Source organism: Rattus norvegicus, chromosome 1 (assembly GCF_036323735.1).
Source record: "Rattus norvegicus strain BN/NHsdMcwi chromosome 1, GRCr8, whole genome shotgun sequence".
NCBI classification, from domain to species: domain Eukaryota; kingdom Metazoa; phylum Chordata; class Mammalia; order Rodentia; family Muridae; genus Rattus; species Rattus norvegicus.
This window is the reverse complement of record NC_086019.1, coordinates 205,814,699-205,832,601: the sequence shown is the minus strand read 5'-3', so window position 1 is coordinate 205,832,601 and position 17,903 is coordinate 205,814,699. Positions and strand designations below refer to the sequence as shown.

At 50.2% G+C, this 17,903-nt stretch overlaps 2 protein-coding genes across 12 annotated transcripts in view; one reads left to right on the top strand and one right to left on the bottom strand.

Annotated features, from left to right (window-relative positions):
* The window catches only part of Deaf1 (DEAF1 transcription factor), a 33,679-nt gene extending 32,505 nt beyond the window's left edge, over positions 1–1,174 (top strand). For all 10 annotated transcript variants that reach the window (NM_031801.2, XM_063275606.1, XM_063275596.1 and 7 more), the window contains one exon: positions 747–1,174. In NM_031801.2, coding sequence (NP_113989.2) covers positions 747–851 — 105 coding nt within the window. In that variant the 3' untranslated portion in view covers positions 852–1,174. The remainder of the gene's footprint in view (positions 1–746) is intronic.
* A 2,303-nt stretch (positions 1,175–3,477) lies between these two features.
* Positions 3,478–6,665, bottom strand: Drd4 (dopamine receptor D4). 2 transcript variants are annotated; one of them, NM_012944.2, is made up of 4 exons: positions 6,254–6,665; positions 4,660–4,766; positions 3,995–4,566; positions 3,478–3,802 (listed from the first exon to the last, which is right to left on the bottom strand). In NM_012944.2, exons 1-4 carry the CDS (start codon positions 6,533–6,535, stop codon positions 3,600–3,602), a joined length of 1,164 nt encoding a protein of 387 aa, NP_037076.2. In that variant the 5' UTR covers positions 6,536–6,665; the 3' UTR covers positions 3,478–3,599. The 2 variants fall into 2 exon arrangements, with proteins under 2 accessions (NP_037076.2, XP_006230583.1); XM_006230521.4 differs by having other exon boundaries at positions 3,503–3,802; positions 4,660–4,772; positions 6,254–6,565.
* Between the last annotated feature and the right edge of the window lie 11,238 nt (positions 6,666–17,903).

The following is a 17,903-nucleotide window of genomic DNA, read 5'->3' as shown; positions in this document are numbered from 1 at the left end:
TGCTACAGTGACATGAATTTTATAACTTGGGGCAATTTTGTAAGGTTTGTTTAGTTTCTCTGTATAGTTCTGACTGTCCTGGAACTCACTCTGTAGACCAGGCTAGCCTCAAACTTAGAGATCCTGCCTCTCCTTCCCGAGTGCTGGGAGTAAAGGCATGTGCCACCAGCACCTGGCTGGGGCAACTTTTTATTATGAAAATACGCAGGCCTATCTTGAGGTTACCACTCGCCTTCACGATGTGCTTGTTTTGGCTCTCCTGCGCATGTCTGTGTGCATGTATGCCTCTCCACCCCTGATCCCAGCCCTCAGGAGGCAGAGACATGAGTATCTCTGTGAGTTTGAGGCCAGCCTGGTCTACTAGTTAGTTCCAGGACAGCCTGGGCTACATGATAGAGACCCTGTCTCCAGGGACATGTGAACATATTGTCTTGTTATGTGAATGCCTTTTGTTATCTGATCTCTGCAGCCTCTGTGGTTGACTGTGAAATCCAGGGCCCAGGGGTTGGGGATTTAGCTCAGTGGTAGAGCGCTTGCCTAGGAAGCGCAAGGCCCTGGGTTCGGTCCCCAGCTCTGAAAAAAAAAAAAAAAAAAAGAACCACAAAAAAAAAAAAAAAAAACCAAAAAAAAAAACCCAGGGCCCATCCAAGCGCCCCCCTGCTAGCCCATCCGCAGGTGACGCGCCCCTCTGTACCACAGGGAGTCCCTGCTGTCCTTCCCGCTAACATGGCTGCCTTCTCTTCCAGGACTGGAAAGACCATCAGCATGTATGTGGCCAGTCAGCATCTGTCACTGTCCAGGCTGATGACGTCCATGTTGAAGAAAGTGTGATAGAAAAAGTTACTGTCTGAGCCAGGCTTCTCCCTGAGCTCTACTGAGAAGCCATCACAGGCTTAGGCTCTGACTTTGGGGGCTGCTGAGAAGAGGGCCCTGGGAAACTTGCCGGACAAGTTATTAACAGACTGTGCCCTTGGAAACAAACTCCTGCCAGAGACCAAGGAACGCTGGCAGCTTGCAGGATGGGGCACTCTGCCACAGCCCAGGGTCCTCTGCCTATCACGGTGCTCTTTCTTCCCTGGATCATGAGTGTCCTACTACCCTCGGGGTGCCCTAGCCACGTGTACATACCTGTTTTATCTGTTAATAAAGATGTAAATAAAGCTCCCACCCCACACCTGGCCGCTGCCGAGCCCACTTTATATTCAAACGACCAGACCAGAGGGCTTTGCTGAGGCGTGGTTGTGTGAGTACGGGCCATGTATGCACTGCCATGGGTTCTGCTGTGTGGATATAGGCCTCCAGCAATCCTCTTGTTGACCCAGCTTCACTGACGTGAGGCCAGCACTTAATGCAGGCCAGCCTGCGACCCCTGAGGAGTTTTCAGCTTGTGTTTCTCTAGTGGAAGTGGTTTTTGGAGACCCTGCACATCCCCGACGCAGTGCAGGGAAGTTCAAGTTTAGGAGGAACGGATAAGCTCATCCCTTCTGACTCCTATTTCTAAAACAGATCCTGTGAGGTAACAGTATCGTCCAGCTTCACACTCGGGTGTGTGTAAGAAGTCATTGCTATTCCCCACACTGAGAGTGGTTCTTCCCTGTGCCAGAAGGTTCTGTACCTGAGAACCCAGTTCTCTCACGGTGAATCACAAGGTTACTGGAGGGAGGGGGATACATGTGAGTAAGGAGATCCCAAGTCTGTGGGTCCCTGCCTTCTCCCCAAGGCTTAACAGGGAGTCAGGCACCTGAGGCCTTTCTGCTGAATAAGGTCTCCATGAGCACCCTGTTTAGTTCTGGAATCAAGCCTGGGGCCTTTCTAACAACTTTGAGCAGGAGCCTTGCCATTGTTCCCCGAAGGCTTTCTGGTGGCTGAGTAGCCCTCAGCTCTAACCAGCCTCGCAAACCATGCAGTTAGCTGAGGTTACAGGGCACAGCTCAGTTCACACACTGACAGCGACAGAAAAAAAGACCAAACCACGTGGCAAAGTCATCAAGGAAATGCCCAGCCCCCCGCCTGCCCCCATGGGACAGCCTGCAGAGGCATCCATGGCCTCTACCCCCAAGGAGTGGCACTGTGTGGGCCCCAGAACACCAAGATGGGTTTGGGGTAGTGACCGAGAGCAATGGATGAGTGACACGTGCCACCTGGAATTGATCCAGTTTATTGTTTCCCTTTCCTCTAAGGAAAAAACTCAGGGTCTAGGGGCATGGGCACTTAGGGCTTGGTTCCCCAAGCTATATCAAGCTTCCAGAGACTTCTGTCCCGCTCACATGAGTTTCAGCCTTACCTTTGTATGTATAGAGCTTTTTCAGTTCAGTGGAGGTCAGCAAAGGCCAGGCAGAGTTGGTATCCTAGGGTCTCCAGGGACAAAACTTAAGGGAGGCCTGTTTCCACTAATATTAGACTTTATGTTGACAGACGTAAACCTGAGACCCCGTTGCCCTCCTGGGAGCATGCTAGTCCTAGGATGTCAACAGAGGCCACAGCAGGGGGATGAGCATCTAGAGCCCAGTGAGGTCGGAGCACCCTCAGTGCTGGGGAATTGTTCCTGTTTGACCAGGACTAGTATAAAAGACTGTGAGTGTGTGTGTGTGTGTGTGTGTGTGTGTGTGTGTGTGTGTGTGTGTGTGTGTTGCTTACTGTTATAGAACTCACAGTTATTTCTCAATATCAAAAACAGCTTTGAGGGGTTGGGGATTTGGCTCAGTGGTAGAGCGTTTGCCTAGCAAGCCCTGGGTTCGGTTCCCAGCTCCAAAACAAAAAACAAAAAAACAAAAAAAAAACAGCTTTGATGTCAAATCCCAACTGAGAACCACCCCTGCACAGACCCTTCTGCACCAGTACTGACTTAAATCTCTTCCATGCAGAATGGGGGAGGGGAAAGTAGGGTAGGCGGTCCCTGCCAGGAGTCACCTAATTACAGGACTGAGCCTTGGTCTAGGAGCCCCAACACATTGGCTGCTTCAGTCCAACCTTGAACCCTGCTGCCTGGTCACATAGATACCCAGATGCTGGACATACATTGGGTAAGGATGGCCTGGGTGGGCCTGAGTGTAGGGCTTCCTTTCCGAGGGCACCTTAGTGGAACTTGGTCAGTGCCAAGTTTAGGGTACCTTCTGGAAGAAGGCTGGTAGGAAGCTATGTGTGCTGTACTCAGAAAGCTTCTGAAATGGGAATCCCCTCCCCCATCAATGACAGAAGAGCCCTCCCTCCCTAGCTCTCCAAGGAGCAAGGCCTGGACAGGATCCTGGGGACCCAGGAGCCTCAGGAAATTCCTCTAGCTCCTCTCCCAGGAGAACACTTGGTCATTTTTCATGTTGAGCGGAAACTAAGGCAGATGTAGTCGGTCCCCTACTCCTCCAGGGCAAAGACTTCTGAAGCCTCCTGCCTCCTGGAGCTGAACCGGCAGCATCCTCAAAGGCAGAAGTTAGCCGGGGCCCATCATCCAGACAAAAGACCTCCCTCTTTTCCTTACTTTTTCCCAGCCCCCAGCGTTGATAAATGGTTAGGAAAGACTTCATTTAATCAGACGAACGAAAGCGCGCCAGCGCACTCTGCACACAGGCTTGGAACCCCTTGACCTCAAGACATCAGCGGTTCTTTCAGCAGCGGAGACGAAGAGTCTTGCGGAAGACACTTCGAAACTCGGCATTGAAGATGGTGTAGATGATGGGGTTGAGGGCACTGTTGACATAGCCCAGCCAGGTGACAGCACTGACCAGGCGTGGGGACACGAAACAAGCCGGACACAGCGCCCGTGTGATGTGCACCACGAAGAAAGGCGTCCAACACATCAGGAAGGCCCCTGGGGGTGGGCGGCGTGAGCCTATACACCTGCACTCAAGGTCCCTCACCCAGGACACCTGCACTCGAGGTCTCTCAACCAGGAACCCCCGTCCCCCACCTTTCACCCTTCCAAACTGGACCCTTCCCCCTTTCCTCCTCGGCTCCCGGGACCCCTCCCTCTATCAGCTCTTGTCCCAGGGCGGAAACCCACCAACTACCACCGGCAGGACTCTCATCGCCTTGCGCTCCCTTCCAGTGATCTTGGCGCCTCTCTTTCTGCGGGAAGACGGCGCAGGCGGTTGCGCGAGCGCTGCATCAGGGAGCAGACACCCGGGGCTGCAGGGGCTCTGAGAGAGGTCTGACTCTGGTCTGCTGGAGACGGTGGGGCTCGTCCGGAGGCTGGGTGAGGGAGGCGGACAATCTGAGAAGAGGGGACCCTGAGTAGGGTCCGACACCGGCGGGCCCGGGCCGCTGGGTCGGCGCGGCGCGCGGCTGTGAAGCTTGGTGTGCCGGGCTGCCTCCCAGCGCCGCAAGCCACGGAAAGTGGCCCAGTAAAGCAGTAGCATGAGCGGACAGGGCAGGAAGAAGGAACAAATGGATGAGTAGACCACGTAGTCGCGGTCCTCCAGGCAGCACACGGTTGGATCGCGACCGGGCACATCATTGAGGCCGCACACGACGGGCGCAGCCACCGCGGCAGACAGCAGCCACGTGGCGGCGATGAGCAGCAGCTGGCACTGACCCTGCTGGTTGTAGCGCAGTGGCACGGTCACAGCCACAAACCTAGAGGAAGGAGCACAGGAGTGGTGAGGCCGCCGAATGGAGCAGCTGACCGGAAGATGGGAATGGAAGAGACGGGTCGTCCGGGGTACCCACCTGTCCACGCTGATGGCGCACAGGTTGAAGATGGAGGCGGTGCACAGCATGACGTCCATGGCCATGAGGGTGTCACAGAGGCGGGGGCTCAGCAGCCACACGCCACCCTGGACCTGGCCACGAAGAGGTTGCAGAAATGAAACACAAGACCTGACCTTTCAGCGGCGGGCTTTCTGACCCCCCCGCTCTTGTTGAGGGGAGTGGAGGGCTGTGTGTTAGAGGGGAGGGGGCGTACCAGCCCAAAGTGAGCCTGAGACATGTGTTGGAGACAAGTGTAAACGGAGGCAGAGGGGGCAAACAGACCTGCCTCTTGACTTAGGTCTTTTGTTTAGGTGAAAAGCTCGGGTAAGATCCGAGAGGATAATACCATCTGAGGGAGAGGAGCCCCTGCATTCTTAGGCCTGACCCTTCACCCCCTAAACACAAATCCTATCCACTTCCAACACGCACGTTATCCTGCCTGCATGAACTGTCACTGCTGTGGAGCTTTGAATAGGTCTCTTCACTTGCTGGACATATGACAATTGTCCTGAGGACAAGTGTGTCCTAAAAGTACAAAGACCTCATGAGCTTCTCTGTGAGTCTGCAGCATGGAGTATTCGTTTTCAAGGGCAAAGGAGCATGCAGCCACCTCAAACCACCCATCCCCAAATCCCTTCACACTGATTCGGGACGATTAGGAGCTTAAGAATCATCCCAGTGACGTCTGTGCCTTGGGGGAGGACCTAGGGTCAAGTGTGGCCACTGGCCTCTGCTCCAGAACTCAGGCTCTTCCTTAGAAATACCGCGCATCCCACCCCACTTTCCCCAGTCCAGGCCACTATGTCTCCATTCCTATCCCCACTCTCCCCCAGCCAGGCTGCTTTGTCCTCACCCCTATCCCAAACAGTTTTAATGTGGCCAAACCTCGGGCAGATGAAGAGTTGCCGGTAACCACAGCAGTCCCACCTAAGAGAAGGACCTGATCTGGGGTGCCTCTGTTCCAATAGTCTCCAAAAGGTCCCGAACCCACTCCCTTTAAGCCCCTCAGGTTGAGTATCCTGCCCAGGCCCTCTCTGCCTGCAGCCTGCAATGCTCCAAGCTCCTGGCATCTGGGTGGCTGCGGGCTTTGGGGCTTCTTCCTTAGGGTGAGCTGGCACAGGCTGGCGTGTGTGTGTGTGTGTGTGTGTGTGTGTGTGTGTGTGTGTGTGTTCCCAAAAGGCAGTGGTCATTGGCAGTGATGTGTGTCTGCACATTCGCCTGCCTGTCTAGCAGGCTTTTGGCGGGGGCTGGGGGTGCAGTATTTCTGCAGTGGGAGCCAGGGCTTAAATAGGAAAGACATTTTTCTGTGATCCTTGGTTTTAGGGACACGAGTCCTCTCTGGGTTGGCAGATCTTAGATAGAATAGGAAGGGATTCAGAGGATGGTAGGGTGACGGAGGAAAAGTAGGCGAAAGATTCTGAAGAGCGGGAGAAAGTGGGTAGTCAGGAGTGAGGAGACCTGGCGTCCCTGCAAACCCCCTGGCTCAAGGTTGCTGAGGGTCTAAGCGTGAAACCGCGCTGGGGCTGGGGTGCTGGGAGCCATGGAGCTAGGGAAAGAGTGCACCGAGGCTCACCTCGGAGTAGACAAAGAGAGGCAACACCAGCACCGCGAGGAGGAGGTCGGCAGCCGCCAGGCTCACGATGAAGTAGTTGGTGGGTGTCTGCAGGATGCGCTCGGAGGCCACGCTCACGCAAACGAGCGAGTTCCCTGCCAACACCATGCCGATGAGCAGCACGCCTCCCACCAGCGCCGCCGCGCCCGCGCCCGCGCCCCCAAGTCCGGTGCCAGTACCTAAGGACTCTGGCCCACGCCCGGCCAACAGCCCACCGTCACCAGTAGCGCTGCTGTTCCCCATGGCGCCCTAGCTGAGACTCTGCAAGGCGCTGAGCCTGGGGATTTGCAGTCAGGGGCTATCCGGAATCCCGCCCCCAGCGTCCAGCTCCGCCCCGCCCGCCACGGCTTGAATTTCTGCACTCTAGGAAATTGGCAGAGGGAGAAATGCTTCAATTCAAGAGCAAAGTGACTGGCATAAAAGGTGGAGCAGCGACTGATGTTTCCCCTGATCCAGGTTAGTTTGTGCTTCCAGAAAACTATATGGAAAGCAGGTTGTCTGGACCAGATTCGTCAGAGTCAGTCATCCCGTCGAGGAGACAGGCCACTAAATTGCTTGTCAAAAGCGTCTCTCCAAGATACCTTGGAGGACGTGGTGGAACTATTGGACTCCTGCATTTGGGTCCTTCCACGTAGGAAACCATCAACTCTGGTTCTGTAACAGGCTAAGGCTCCTCCTCTCTTTCTCTAAGGGTTCTAGGCTCAGCAATACTGAACAATCGGGCACATCAAGCTCACTCTTCATCCGACACCCACGCATGGGCAGATAGGGAACAACGCTTGGGATCCAGGCCGTGGCTGGCCCTGCATTTCTCACCATCTCCCGTCCCAAGTCTCCATCCGTCGTTGCTTAAGTGGACCGTGGTGAAATTGCTACTTGGCACCTCCAAGGCCCAGTTCTAACTTTTTATTTTATTATTATTAATTTATTGTTGTTGTTGACTTTTCGAGGTAAGATTTCTTGCGTAGCTCTGAATGTCCTAGAACTTGTTCTGTAGAGGAGGCTAGCATTGAACTCAGACCCTTCGCTCTCTCCTCTGCCTTCAGAAGACTGGAATTAAAGAGGGTGGACCACCATGTCTGGCTCAACCTTAATCCTCAACCATCCTCTGTGAGCCGCTCAGTGATTACCCCACTTCTCATCTTTTAGGACCCACTTGACCCTTGCCTTCCTTGCCTTTGAGACTGTATGGACCGCTGGCTACCAGTGACACTTGACAAGGACTCTGAGCTGAGAGAGATCTCACATGGGGGCTCTTTCCCCAAGCCACATCTGGAGGCCACACTTTTCACTGTGTACCAGCACTGGACTACGGCACTACAGGAGCCTGGGCTGGAACAGGACATCACAGGTAGAAATGACACTGTAGAGTCAGGACAGGAGAAGAGACAGCAGCAAGGACAGCCCCTGGAAGGCTGGGAGTTCTTGCAATCCTGGGGGACTATGTTGATGAAAGAGTTTTTGTACCTGGGCTTAATAATGTTGAGAGATATTTCCTGGAGTCCAGTGACTAAAGGGTTACCTTCAAGTGAATGTGGACTAGCTGCTCTTCACTACTTTGTGGGTTCTCCTCTTTCCCACCCTTTATCTCCCCTCTGCCTGTTACACACCCCCTATTACTAGATAGGAGAGAAAGGAGAGAGGGAAGATGGGGGTTGGGTCCCTGAATCTAATTTCTATCCCTTTGTTTCTTCTTTGAGCATGACTACTAACAGACAGGATCCAACACTGCCCCTCAACAACCATCAACCCCCCCCCCCACCTCTCCAGACCCTAGCATTTATTTTTTTAAGATTTATTTATTTATTATATATAAGTACACTGTAGCTGTCTTAGACACACCAGAAGAGGGCATCAGATCTCATTACAGATGGTTGTAAGCCACCATGTGCGTGCTGGGATTTGAACTCAGGACCTCTGGAAGAGCAGTCAGTGCTCTTAACCACTGAGCCATTTCTCCAGCCCAGACCCTAGCATTTATATAACCTTTGAAAAGTCCCCAGAATTCCAAACATCACACAGTCACAGAAACTACCTGCAGCTGGCAAAACCACGCCCCTGCTGTAGACGGCCCAAAGCACCCCCATATCCTATACCTGGGCCTAAAATGAAATGTTTTCTTGTATTTCTGTGGGGTTTTTTTCCTTTTCTTTTTTTCGGAGCTAGGGACTGAACCCAGGGCCTTGCGCTTGCTAGGCAAGTGCTCTACCACTGAGCTAAATCCCCAGCCCCTTTTTTTTCTTTTTTCTTCAGAGCTGGGGACCAAACCTAGGGCCTTGCACTTGCTAGGCAAGCGCTCTACCACTGAGCTAAATCCCCAACCCCTATTTCTGTGTTTTTTAAAGTGAAAATACCCATGTAATTTCACCAGCTTTCTGGAATTTTCAGTACAATGGACTAACTCACTCCCTGACTAATGTACACCCTGTCTCTTCACCTCCTGGCATGCCGCAGGGAGCACTTTCAGGAAAAGGGAGCTAAATTCACAATAATTGAGGGGAATTGGGCCAGCCCTCTAAGAGCACATACAGATACTCGTGAGAGGCATCTGAATCTGCCCCGACTAAGGTACCTAAATCCCTCTAACCCATCCTTAGCAGGTTGATGTAGGGAACAGGCAGACTTTCCTCCCCGCTGAAGCCTTCTCTTGGCACCAGTGGCCCAACACAGGACATGAGTTTTAGCCTCAGAATCTTTGATGGAAAAGTTGCCTTCTAGATTCTGCACGAGTTTTGTGGCACTTGTGTGTTCACATTCATGTGCACCAGTGTGCGTGTGTGTCATCACCCCCTCCCTCCCCTGCACATGCCCACTTGAGCATGCATGTGCGCGCACACACACACACACACACACACACACACACACACACACACACAAATAATAATTTTTTTAAAAAAAACCACACAGCTTTGCCCACATATAAATTGTGTTAAGTCCTAGGCCTGGGTAAAACATTAAGACCCAGGTAACTGTTACCTGTCTAGCCTGCCATTTTGTGCATTTGTGTGTGTAACAACTAATGTCATAAGGAAACTTTCTTTTTTTTAATTTATTCATTTATTATATATAAGTACACTGTGGCTGTCTTCAGACACACCGGAAGAGGGCATCGGATCTCTTTACAGATGGTTGTGAGCCACCATGTGGTTGTTGGGAATTGAACTCAGGACCTCTGGAAGAGCAGTCGGTGCTCTTAACCGCTGAGCCATCTCTCCAGCCCCCATAAGGAAACTTTCTAATGTGCTGTTACTAGAATGTTCTGTGCTTTGGTGTTCTTAGAAACCAATCACAATAGAAGTCAATTAGAACTGCTCTGTATGGTTAGCCACAGCAAGTCTGGACCCACACCAATAGCCCAGCAGCATGTTCTGCACCTATGTATGAGCTTTTAAGGTTTCTTGCCTTTATAAGCTGTCCCTGGGATGGACCCCAACATAAGAGAGACCCCTGCACTAGTATAAGAAGCTATTTGGAGTTAGACTTTCATTTGAGTAAGGGTCTGGAGACCTCCCTGGGAACTGACATCCTGCTTGGCAGACAGACATGTATGGGGTAATAACATCCTGGTTGGAAAGTTAAGACAGGGATGTTAGGTAAGTCAAGTCCTCTGCCAGAGTTAAATACCCCAACCAATGGGATCAGAGTACGTGTACAACAAAAACATATTTCTAAGGAAATCCCCCATCTCTAAATCCTGATGGGTGGAATAACTTGGCACAGATGTTTGTGGATTTTAGGCTCAAAAGCTCTACAGGATCTTAACTCAACGTCAAGGCCTGATGGGTCAGTCTTGGGGTGTGGCATTCAATAAACCACCCCTATTTGACTGAGACCAGTGCTTGAGTGGTTTGTGTGGTGATTCCAAGACTCGACACTTGTTAGATAGGGATGATAACAAACTGGGGAGACTGAGGCAGGAGTGTAAGTCTAGTCTGGACTGCAAAGTGAGGTCCTGTTTTTAAAACAGAGCAAGAAACGTGGGTGTATTAGTGCACACTTGTAATTCCAGCACAGGGAAGGTTTGTCTGGGGGGATTTGGGATTCGAGGTCATTCTGGGATAGCTAGTCCTAAGCTAACTTGGACTCCAGGATACCCTGTACAAACAAAAACAATAATAAAACATTTCAAATTAATTGGAGGTGTGTGCGCACACGTGGAGGTTAGAGGTCAGCACCAGATGTCTCCCTAACTGCTCCGCACCTTCTTTTCAGAGGCAGGGTGTTTTACTGAACCTGGAGTTTACTGGATAAGCTAGGCAGCAAGCACAGGATCTCCCCAACTGGAATTACTGGTATGTCCTGATGGCCCTGTTTTTGTCTGTGGATTCTTGGGATTGAACTCAGACTCATATAAAGTACTATCAAGCGCCTTACTAACCAAGCCATCTCCCCAGGCGGGCTGATCTCAAAGTCACTATGTAGGGAGGATGACCTTGAACTTGTGATCCTCCCACCTCTACTTTCTGATTCCTGAATTACAGTTGTCTGTGCTGTGCTGCTGGAGATTGAATCCAGGGCTTTGACTATGCTAGGCAAGCACTTCACCAACTCAGCTACATTCCTAGACTGAAACTAGATTTAAATATAAAGCTCAAGTTAAAACCTATAGGGGCAGTGGTGGTCCATGCCTTTAATCCCAGCACTCAGGAGGCAGAAGCAGAGGGCTCTCTGTGAGTTCAAGGCCAGCCTGGTCTACAGAGTGGGTTCCAGGACAGCCAGGGCTACACAGAGAAACCCTGCCTTGAGGGGGAAAAAAAACTATAGAAGAAAAGATGGGAGAAAATCCTTGTGACCTGGAATTAGACAAATAACCAAGCAAGCAATGTGAATTTTGTCAGCATTGAAAACTCCCAGGCACAGGATGAAAGGTAATATTAGCAAGCTATATATCCAGCAAGCACCTTGTACATATGAAAATTTCAACATTTTTTATAAAATATACAAAGAACTCTCAAAATCCAACAGCGATAACATCGAAAGAAATAAAACTCTTAAAAAAAAATACCGGGGGCTGGAGAGATGGCTCAGTGGTTAAGAGTACTGACTACTCTTCCAGAGGTCCTGAGTTCAAATCCCAGCAACCACATGGTGGCTCACAACCATCTGTAAAGAGATCCGATGCCCTCTTCTGGTGTATGTGAAGACAGCTACAGTGTACTTATATATAATAAATGAATGAATAAATCTTAAAAAAAAAAATACCGGGCTGGAGGGATGGCTCAGTGGCTTAAGAGCATTGACTGCTCTTCCAGAGGTCCTGCGTTCAATTCCCAGCAACCGCATGGTGGCTCACAACCATCTGTAATGGGATCCAATGCCCTCTTCTGGTGTGTCTGAAGACAGCTACAGTGTTGTACTCAAATAAAAAGTGAATAAATAAAAAGTGTTTTTTTAAAAAAAAAATACCCTATGAAGGGCTGAAGAGATGGCTCAGTGGCTAAGAGCACTGACTGTTCTTCCAGGGGTCCTGAGTTCAATTCCCAGCAACCACATGGTGGTTCACAACCATCTATGATGAGGATCTGATGTCCTCTTCTGGTGTCTGAAGATGGAGACAGTGTGCTCATATAAATAAAATAAAATGCATAAATAATTTAAAAAAACTTTATTAAGGGGCGGGAGTGATGGCTTAGCTCTTAAGACTACTGGTCCTAAGTTCAATTCCCAACAACCACAGGGTGGCTCACAACCATCTCTAAAGGATCCAATTCCCTCTTCTGGCACGCAGACGTGCATGCAAGCAGGGCGCATGCAGACACTCAGATACATAAAATACATCAACAAATAGATGGTTTTAAAAACTCCCTTTAAATGTAAATGTAGAAATTCTTGGCACTGGCCACCCTTCCAGGGGACAGGGCCCTTGCTCCCAGCACACACATGGCAGCTCAAACTGTCTGTAACTTCAGTTTCAGGGGATCCAACACCCTCTTCTGCCCTCTGAAGGCATCTGAACACATGTGGTGCACATACACACACAGAAGCAAAACACTCACACACATGAATAGAAATAAAGAAGTCTTGGTCCCCGTATCAGCAATGAGGTGGTCCTGCAATAAAGGCTATTGAGGAAAAAAAAAAAAAAAGAAGTCTTTTTTTTTTTTTTGGTTCTTTTTTTCCGGAGCTGGGGACCGAACCCAGGGCCTTGTGCTTCCTAGGTAAGCACTCTACCACTGAGCTAAATCCCCAGCCCCAAAAGAAGTCTTTAAAAAAAAAACTCAGAGGGTGTTGGGGATTTAGCTCAGTGGTAGAGCGCTTGCCTAGGAAGTGCAAGGCCCTGGGTTCGGTCCCCAGCTCCGGAAAAAAAAAAAGAACAACAACAAAAAAAAAAAATTCAAAGAAAAGACAGCAAAATTCCACTGCAGTTTTTTTTAGTTTTTAATTTTTATTTATATGAGTACACTATAGCTGTCTTAAGACACACCAGGGGGTTGGGGATTTAGCTCAGTGGTAGAGCGCTTGCCTAGCAAGCACAAGGCCCTGGGTTCAGTCCTCAGCTCCGGGGGGGGGGGGGGGGGGGGGGTGGGTGGGAGGGGTGGGAGGGGTGGGGGGGGTGGGGGGATGGGGGGGTGGGGGGGTGGGGGGTGGGGGGAGACACCAGAAGAGGGCACCAGAAGAGGGCACCAGATCTCATTACAGATGGTTGCGAACCACCATGTTTGCTGGGAATTGAACTCTGGACCTCTGGAAGAGCAGCTGGTGCTCTTAACCACTGAGCCATCTCTCCGGCCCCCCACTGCAGTTTTTCAGGAATTATGCACTGTGACCAAGTCTGCAAGAGTTCCAGAGTGAAACACAATACAGCACATCATGCTAATAGAACAAAGAAAAACCCCACAGGAGCTCAAGTCCTGTTTTATTTCTCGAACATGTCATGAGCTGACCCAGGACCATCTCAACTGAACCAGAAAAAGCATTTTGCAGAAATCTACCACCCCAAACCAGGTGCAATGGCACATACAAGAAGTTCAAGAAGCTAAGGCAGGAGGATTGCAAGTTTGAGGGCAGTGTGGGCTGCCTGGGGAGATCTTGTCTGAGAATACTAAGATCTGGGAATGCAACTCACTGGCCAAGTCCTTGTCCAGTCTGTCCAACACCCTGGCCCTGGGTTCCATCCCCAACATGGGGGAGGCACGGGACAATTTGAAACATTTTTTAAAGGATTTATTTTATGTATGTTAGTACTCTATCTGCATGTACACCTCCATGCCAGAAGAGGGAGTCAGATCCCATTACAGATGGTCGTGAGCCACCTTGTGGTTGCCAGGATTTGAACTCAGGACCTCCGGAAGAGCAGCCAATGCTCTTAGCCACTGAGCCCTCTCTCCAGCCCTCAAAACATTCTTACTCATTAGGACAACAAAACAAACAATAGAAATATGTGGAGGGGACCGGTGGGGACTGGGAAGAGGCCTGAGATGGAGGTGGGCGGGGAGATGGCTAAGGTCTTAAAGCGAGCGGTGCTGTACACCGAGGGCCAGACTTGACTTCAGAGTCTCAGAAACCACATACATACATGGAGACTGGCTGCGATTCCAGCCATGTAAAGCAGAAACAGACAGGACATAGCCAGAGCAAGCTGGCTACTGAGACTAGGCTGAGTGGCAAGCTCTGGGATAGACCAAGAGACCCCGCCTCAGTGACCGAGGCAGGAGAATGACGGAGAGTAATTCCTGACACCAGCCTTGGATCTCCTTGTGAACAGGCACACCCACATGTGTTCACACTCACACGTGTTCACATACATGTAAAGCATGCATGTATACTTGCACACAATACACACCTGCGCACACACACGGTCTATAACCCCACAACCTTCTGGAGTTAAAACTTATCCAGACTGAGACAGGCCATGCTCCCCAGTGAGTCCCAGCCATCATTATGAAGTAGGTAGGAAGACCAAGGATATTATAAATGTAGTTTGAAAGACTCCTTGTAAACTGATAGACGGGAAGCCACAGACGTCCGTCTGTACCTGTACTTTCTGGATACTTTATTGAGTTCTTATATCTACCGCCCTTATCCCTTCTAACGCCCCAACACTGGGTAGGAGAGAAAGGTTATTGGGCAAAGGGGGCATAGACCTCTTTAGACTACTTCTTGCTGACTAGGGGCATTGAGTTCCTTGAGGCAAGTTCAACCTTCCTTGTCAGGATATCCAATTTCTTCTTCTCGTCTCTTTGCTCGTGACCACTTGAGGAATTGCAACAACAGGAACTGGCAGCAGCCTCTGCCTCACTCAGGGCTCTGTTATCTTAATAGCCTCTTAAGAGTTCCCAGAATTCCAAAAGTAAAATCTGCCAGAGCACGAGACAAATCACAGTCAGCTGCTGTAGACAATCTGAAGCAGCCCCATATCAGACACCTGGGATTAAAACAAAAGCATAATCATAGAACAACTAACTGGCTTTTAAAAGAAACCAAAAGTCTCACTACAGTCGTCACCATTCACGTTGGCAGGCCTGAATCAATTAGTAATCTTAAACCGGTGAAATGTTTCCAGAAAAACCACACAGCCCTGTTTCAGGGGCCCAAGCCCCATTTCATAACTTGCTCTGGGTTCATGTGACTTGATCTATCTGCCTCTGGAGCACCTGGGAAAAAAAACCCGGATAGTGATCACCTTTGTCCCCGTGTCAAGGTAAGCTCCTCCATAGTTGCCTGTCTACCTTATTTGGTCACCATCAGGGTGATGGAGAATAAAACCAGTGTCATGTGCTTGTCCCTAAAGAACAATATGTCCTTTACAACCATTAGCCACAGGCAAACAGGCTCTGGCCAGCCTTGTAAGTATCCTTGTGCATATGACCTCTGCAAACTGTGTGAGCGCTGGGAGAAATGCATGGATGTGGAGGACATAGGTGTGGCCTTCCTGATAGCTGGGGGCACAAGTTCTGTGGTCCCAGGACTGGTACACTTCCTGTGCCAGGGCTTGGTCCCTCCTCCCCCAAGGCTCCGTGATGTTTTAAAGTGAAAAGGGGATAAAGGGCAGACAGAAAGCACCCCTGTGATTTCTGGTCTCAGGAAGGCACTGAATTGGTGACTAGGAACTGTGAGGCTTCATAAGCCCACACGAGAGAAGCCCATCTTCATCTGTAGGAGAGGCTAGATGCTAAATTTGGTGTGAGAAACCACTTGAACCCCTAGTTTTCAGGCAATGAACACGTTTTTCTTTTCTTTTTTTAAAAAATAGATTTATTTATTATTTATTTAATGTGAGTACACTGTTGCTCTCAGACACACCAGAAGAGGACATCAGATTGATCCCATCACAGATGATTGTGAGCCACCATGTGGTTGCTGGGATTTGAACTCAGGACCTCTGGAAGAGCAGTCAGTGCTCTTAACCATTGAGCCATCTCTCCAGCCCCGAGCACGTTTTTCAACACCTGTAAGTGACACCTGTGACTTCTGCTTCAAGGCTGTGCGACCCTTGCACATTGCTGGACACTGTTAGCCAGCATGAGGGCCACTCAGATCATTGGCGCTGACCGTCCCCGGCATGGCTGAACTTTTGTTTCTCCAACAACATAGCCCAGAATGTACTCTGGCTCAATGTGGGCTGAGCCCGACATTCTCAAGAAGGACCTGCGGGAGGCTGTGGCTCAATTCAAGACCAGACCTAGGGCCAAGGGTCTTGGCAGAGCCTTGACAGCTCAGCCACAGGAAGTCTCCCACAAGGCACCCAGCACTTAGCCCGACTTTTACATCACCGATAAAGTCCGGGCTCTCCTGCATCAGCAGCAGCCAAGAAAATGCTCCACAGACATGTCCAACTAACGGAGGCAGAGCCACAGAGCATCCCTGTTCCTAGGTGTATCTAGGCTTGTGCTAAGCTGGCGAAAGCTATGGCATAGTCTAGGCTTAGCCTTAAACTCACTTTTGGTCTTTTTTTTTTTTTTTTTTTCTTTTTTCCGGAGCTGGGGACCGAACCCAGGGCCTTGAGCTTGCTAGGCAAGTGCTCTACCACTGAGCTAAATCCCCAACCCCCCTTAAACTCACATTCTTCCTGCCTCAGCTCCCCAGGATTATAGGGGAAAGCCGCCATGCCCACTTTATAATCGAAGTCATTGTAACTCACCACTAGAGCCTACCACACAACTAGAACACATGACATTTTGCTTTGCTCCTGGTTTCCCATGTGCATTGGCAAAGCAGTCTCTCAGGGGCCATCCTTTTTGTTTGTTTGAGACAGGGTCACTTTTTTTTTAGCCCTGGCTGGCCTGGAATTCTCTATATAGACGAGGCTGGCCTCAAATTTACGCAGATCCTCCTGCTTCTCCCTTTTAAATTCTGGGATTAGAATCAAACAACAGCCGCTCTCTCTCAGAGTCTTTCTTTCTTTCTATATGTAAATACACTGTCACACCAGAAGAGAGCCTCGGATCCCATTACAGATGGTTGTGACCCACCGTGTAGTTACTGAGAGTTGAACTCAGGACCCCTGGAAGAGCAGTCAGTGCTTTTAACTGCTGAGCCATCTCTCCAGCCCCCTCAGTCTTTCATAAGCCCTTTCCAAACACAACCTCAAACAGCTATGCCATCCTCCTCTGGCCTCCATGTATAGTGGTTGCCACAGGGCGGTAGCCATTGCCCTAGTACCTCCCCTTGGCCTGACAGTCTATCTTCCTGATGAGATCCTGTGCACATCAGGATGCCTGGCAGGCAGAGGACTACCTCATGCCTCCCACCGTTCTTGTAGGTCACTGCTCACTAACCACCTGTCTTCTCCCTTCTGCTTATTTACTTAGGGATTTTATTTTAATGTCACTTCTATGGTTCCATTGGTCAGGACTGACATATGTCCCCACCCCCACTCCCATCCGCTCCTGTAGTCCTGAGTATTGAACCTGGGCCTCATGCATATTAAGCAAACACTCTTATCACTGAGCTGTGTCTGTGGCTCTAACACACACACACACACACACACACACACATGCACGCATGCATGCACACACGTGCATGCACACATGCGTACACACATTTTATAGCAGCTTTATTTATAGTTGTCCGAGCTTGGAAACAAGGCAAATGCCCTTCACTGGGTGAATGGATAAACACACTGGTCCATTCAAACAGTGGAACATTGCTAAGCCCTAGAAAGAGCTGAGCTACTGAGCCATGAAAAGATTCAAAGCAGATGTAAATGATTATTGCCAAATGAAAGAGGCCAGTGTGGGACCGGCAAGGTGGCTCAGTGGGTAAAGGCCCTCACTGCCAAATCTGCCCACCTGAGTTTGATCCCTGGAACCCACAAAGAAGGAGAAAGCCAAGCCCTACAGGCTGCTCTCTGACTTCTATGCACCCACCCACCTACCCAGTCACACACAGGTAGATGTAAATTCTGAAATTTAGAAGCCATTGTGAAAAGGATGCCAGCTGTGCTTCCAGCCCTGCCACCAGAGGGGCAACACTGCCTGATCAGTGAAGAAATCAGGAGTCTGCGGACAGAAGGGATAAGGTTGCATAGGGACTGCTCAGGGCTGTGACACTACTGCGTTTGATACTTTGAAACTGGATCCATGCCCATTTTCACTGCCCAGACCAACAGAATGACAAAGTGGCCCCTAGTGACAATTGCAGGGCTTCCGATACTGCTGGGTGTTTCAAA

Bases quoted from the DNA above. Each gene is read 5' to 3' on its own strand.
- Drd4 (XM_006230521.4), bottom strand. From the start codon at position 6,535: ATGGGGAACAGCAGCGCTACTGGTGACGGTGGGCTGTTGGCCGGGCGT. The intron at 4,773-6,253 runs GTGAGCCTCGGT...CTTCGTGGCCAG, and splicing joins CTCTCTTTGTCTACTCCGAG to GTCCAGGGTGGCGTGTGGCT. The intron at 4,567-4,659 runs GTGGGTACCCCG...TCCTTCCTCTAG, and splicing joins TGCGCCATCAGCGTGGACAG to GTTTGTGGCTGTGACCGTGC.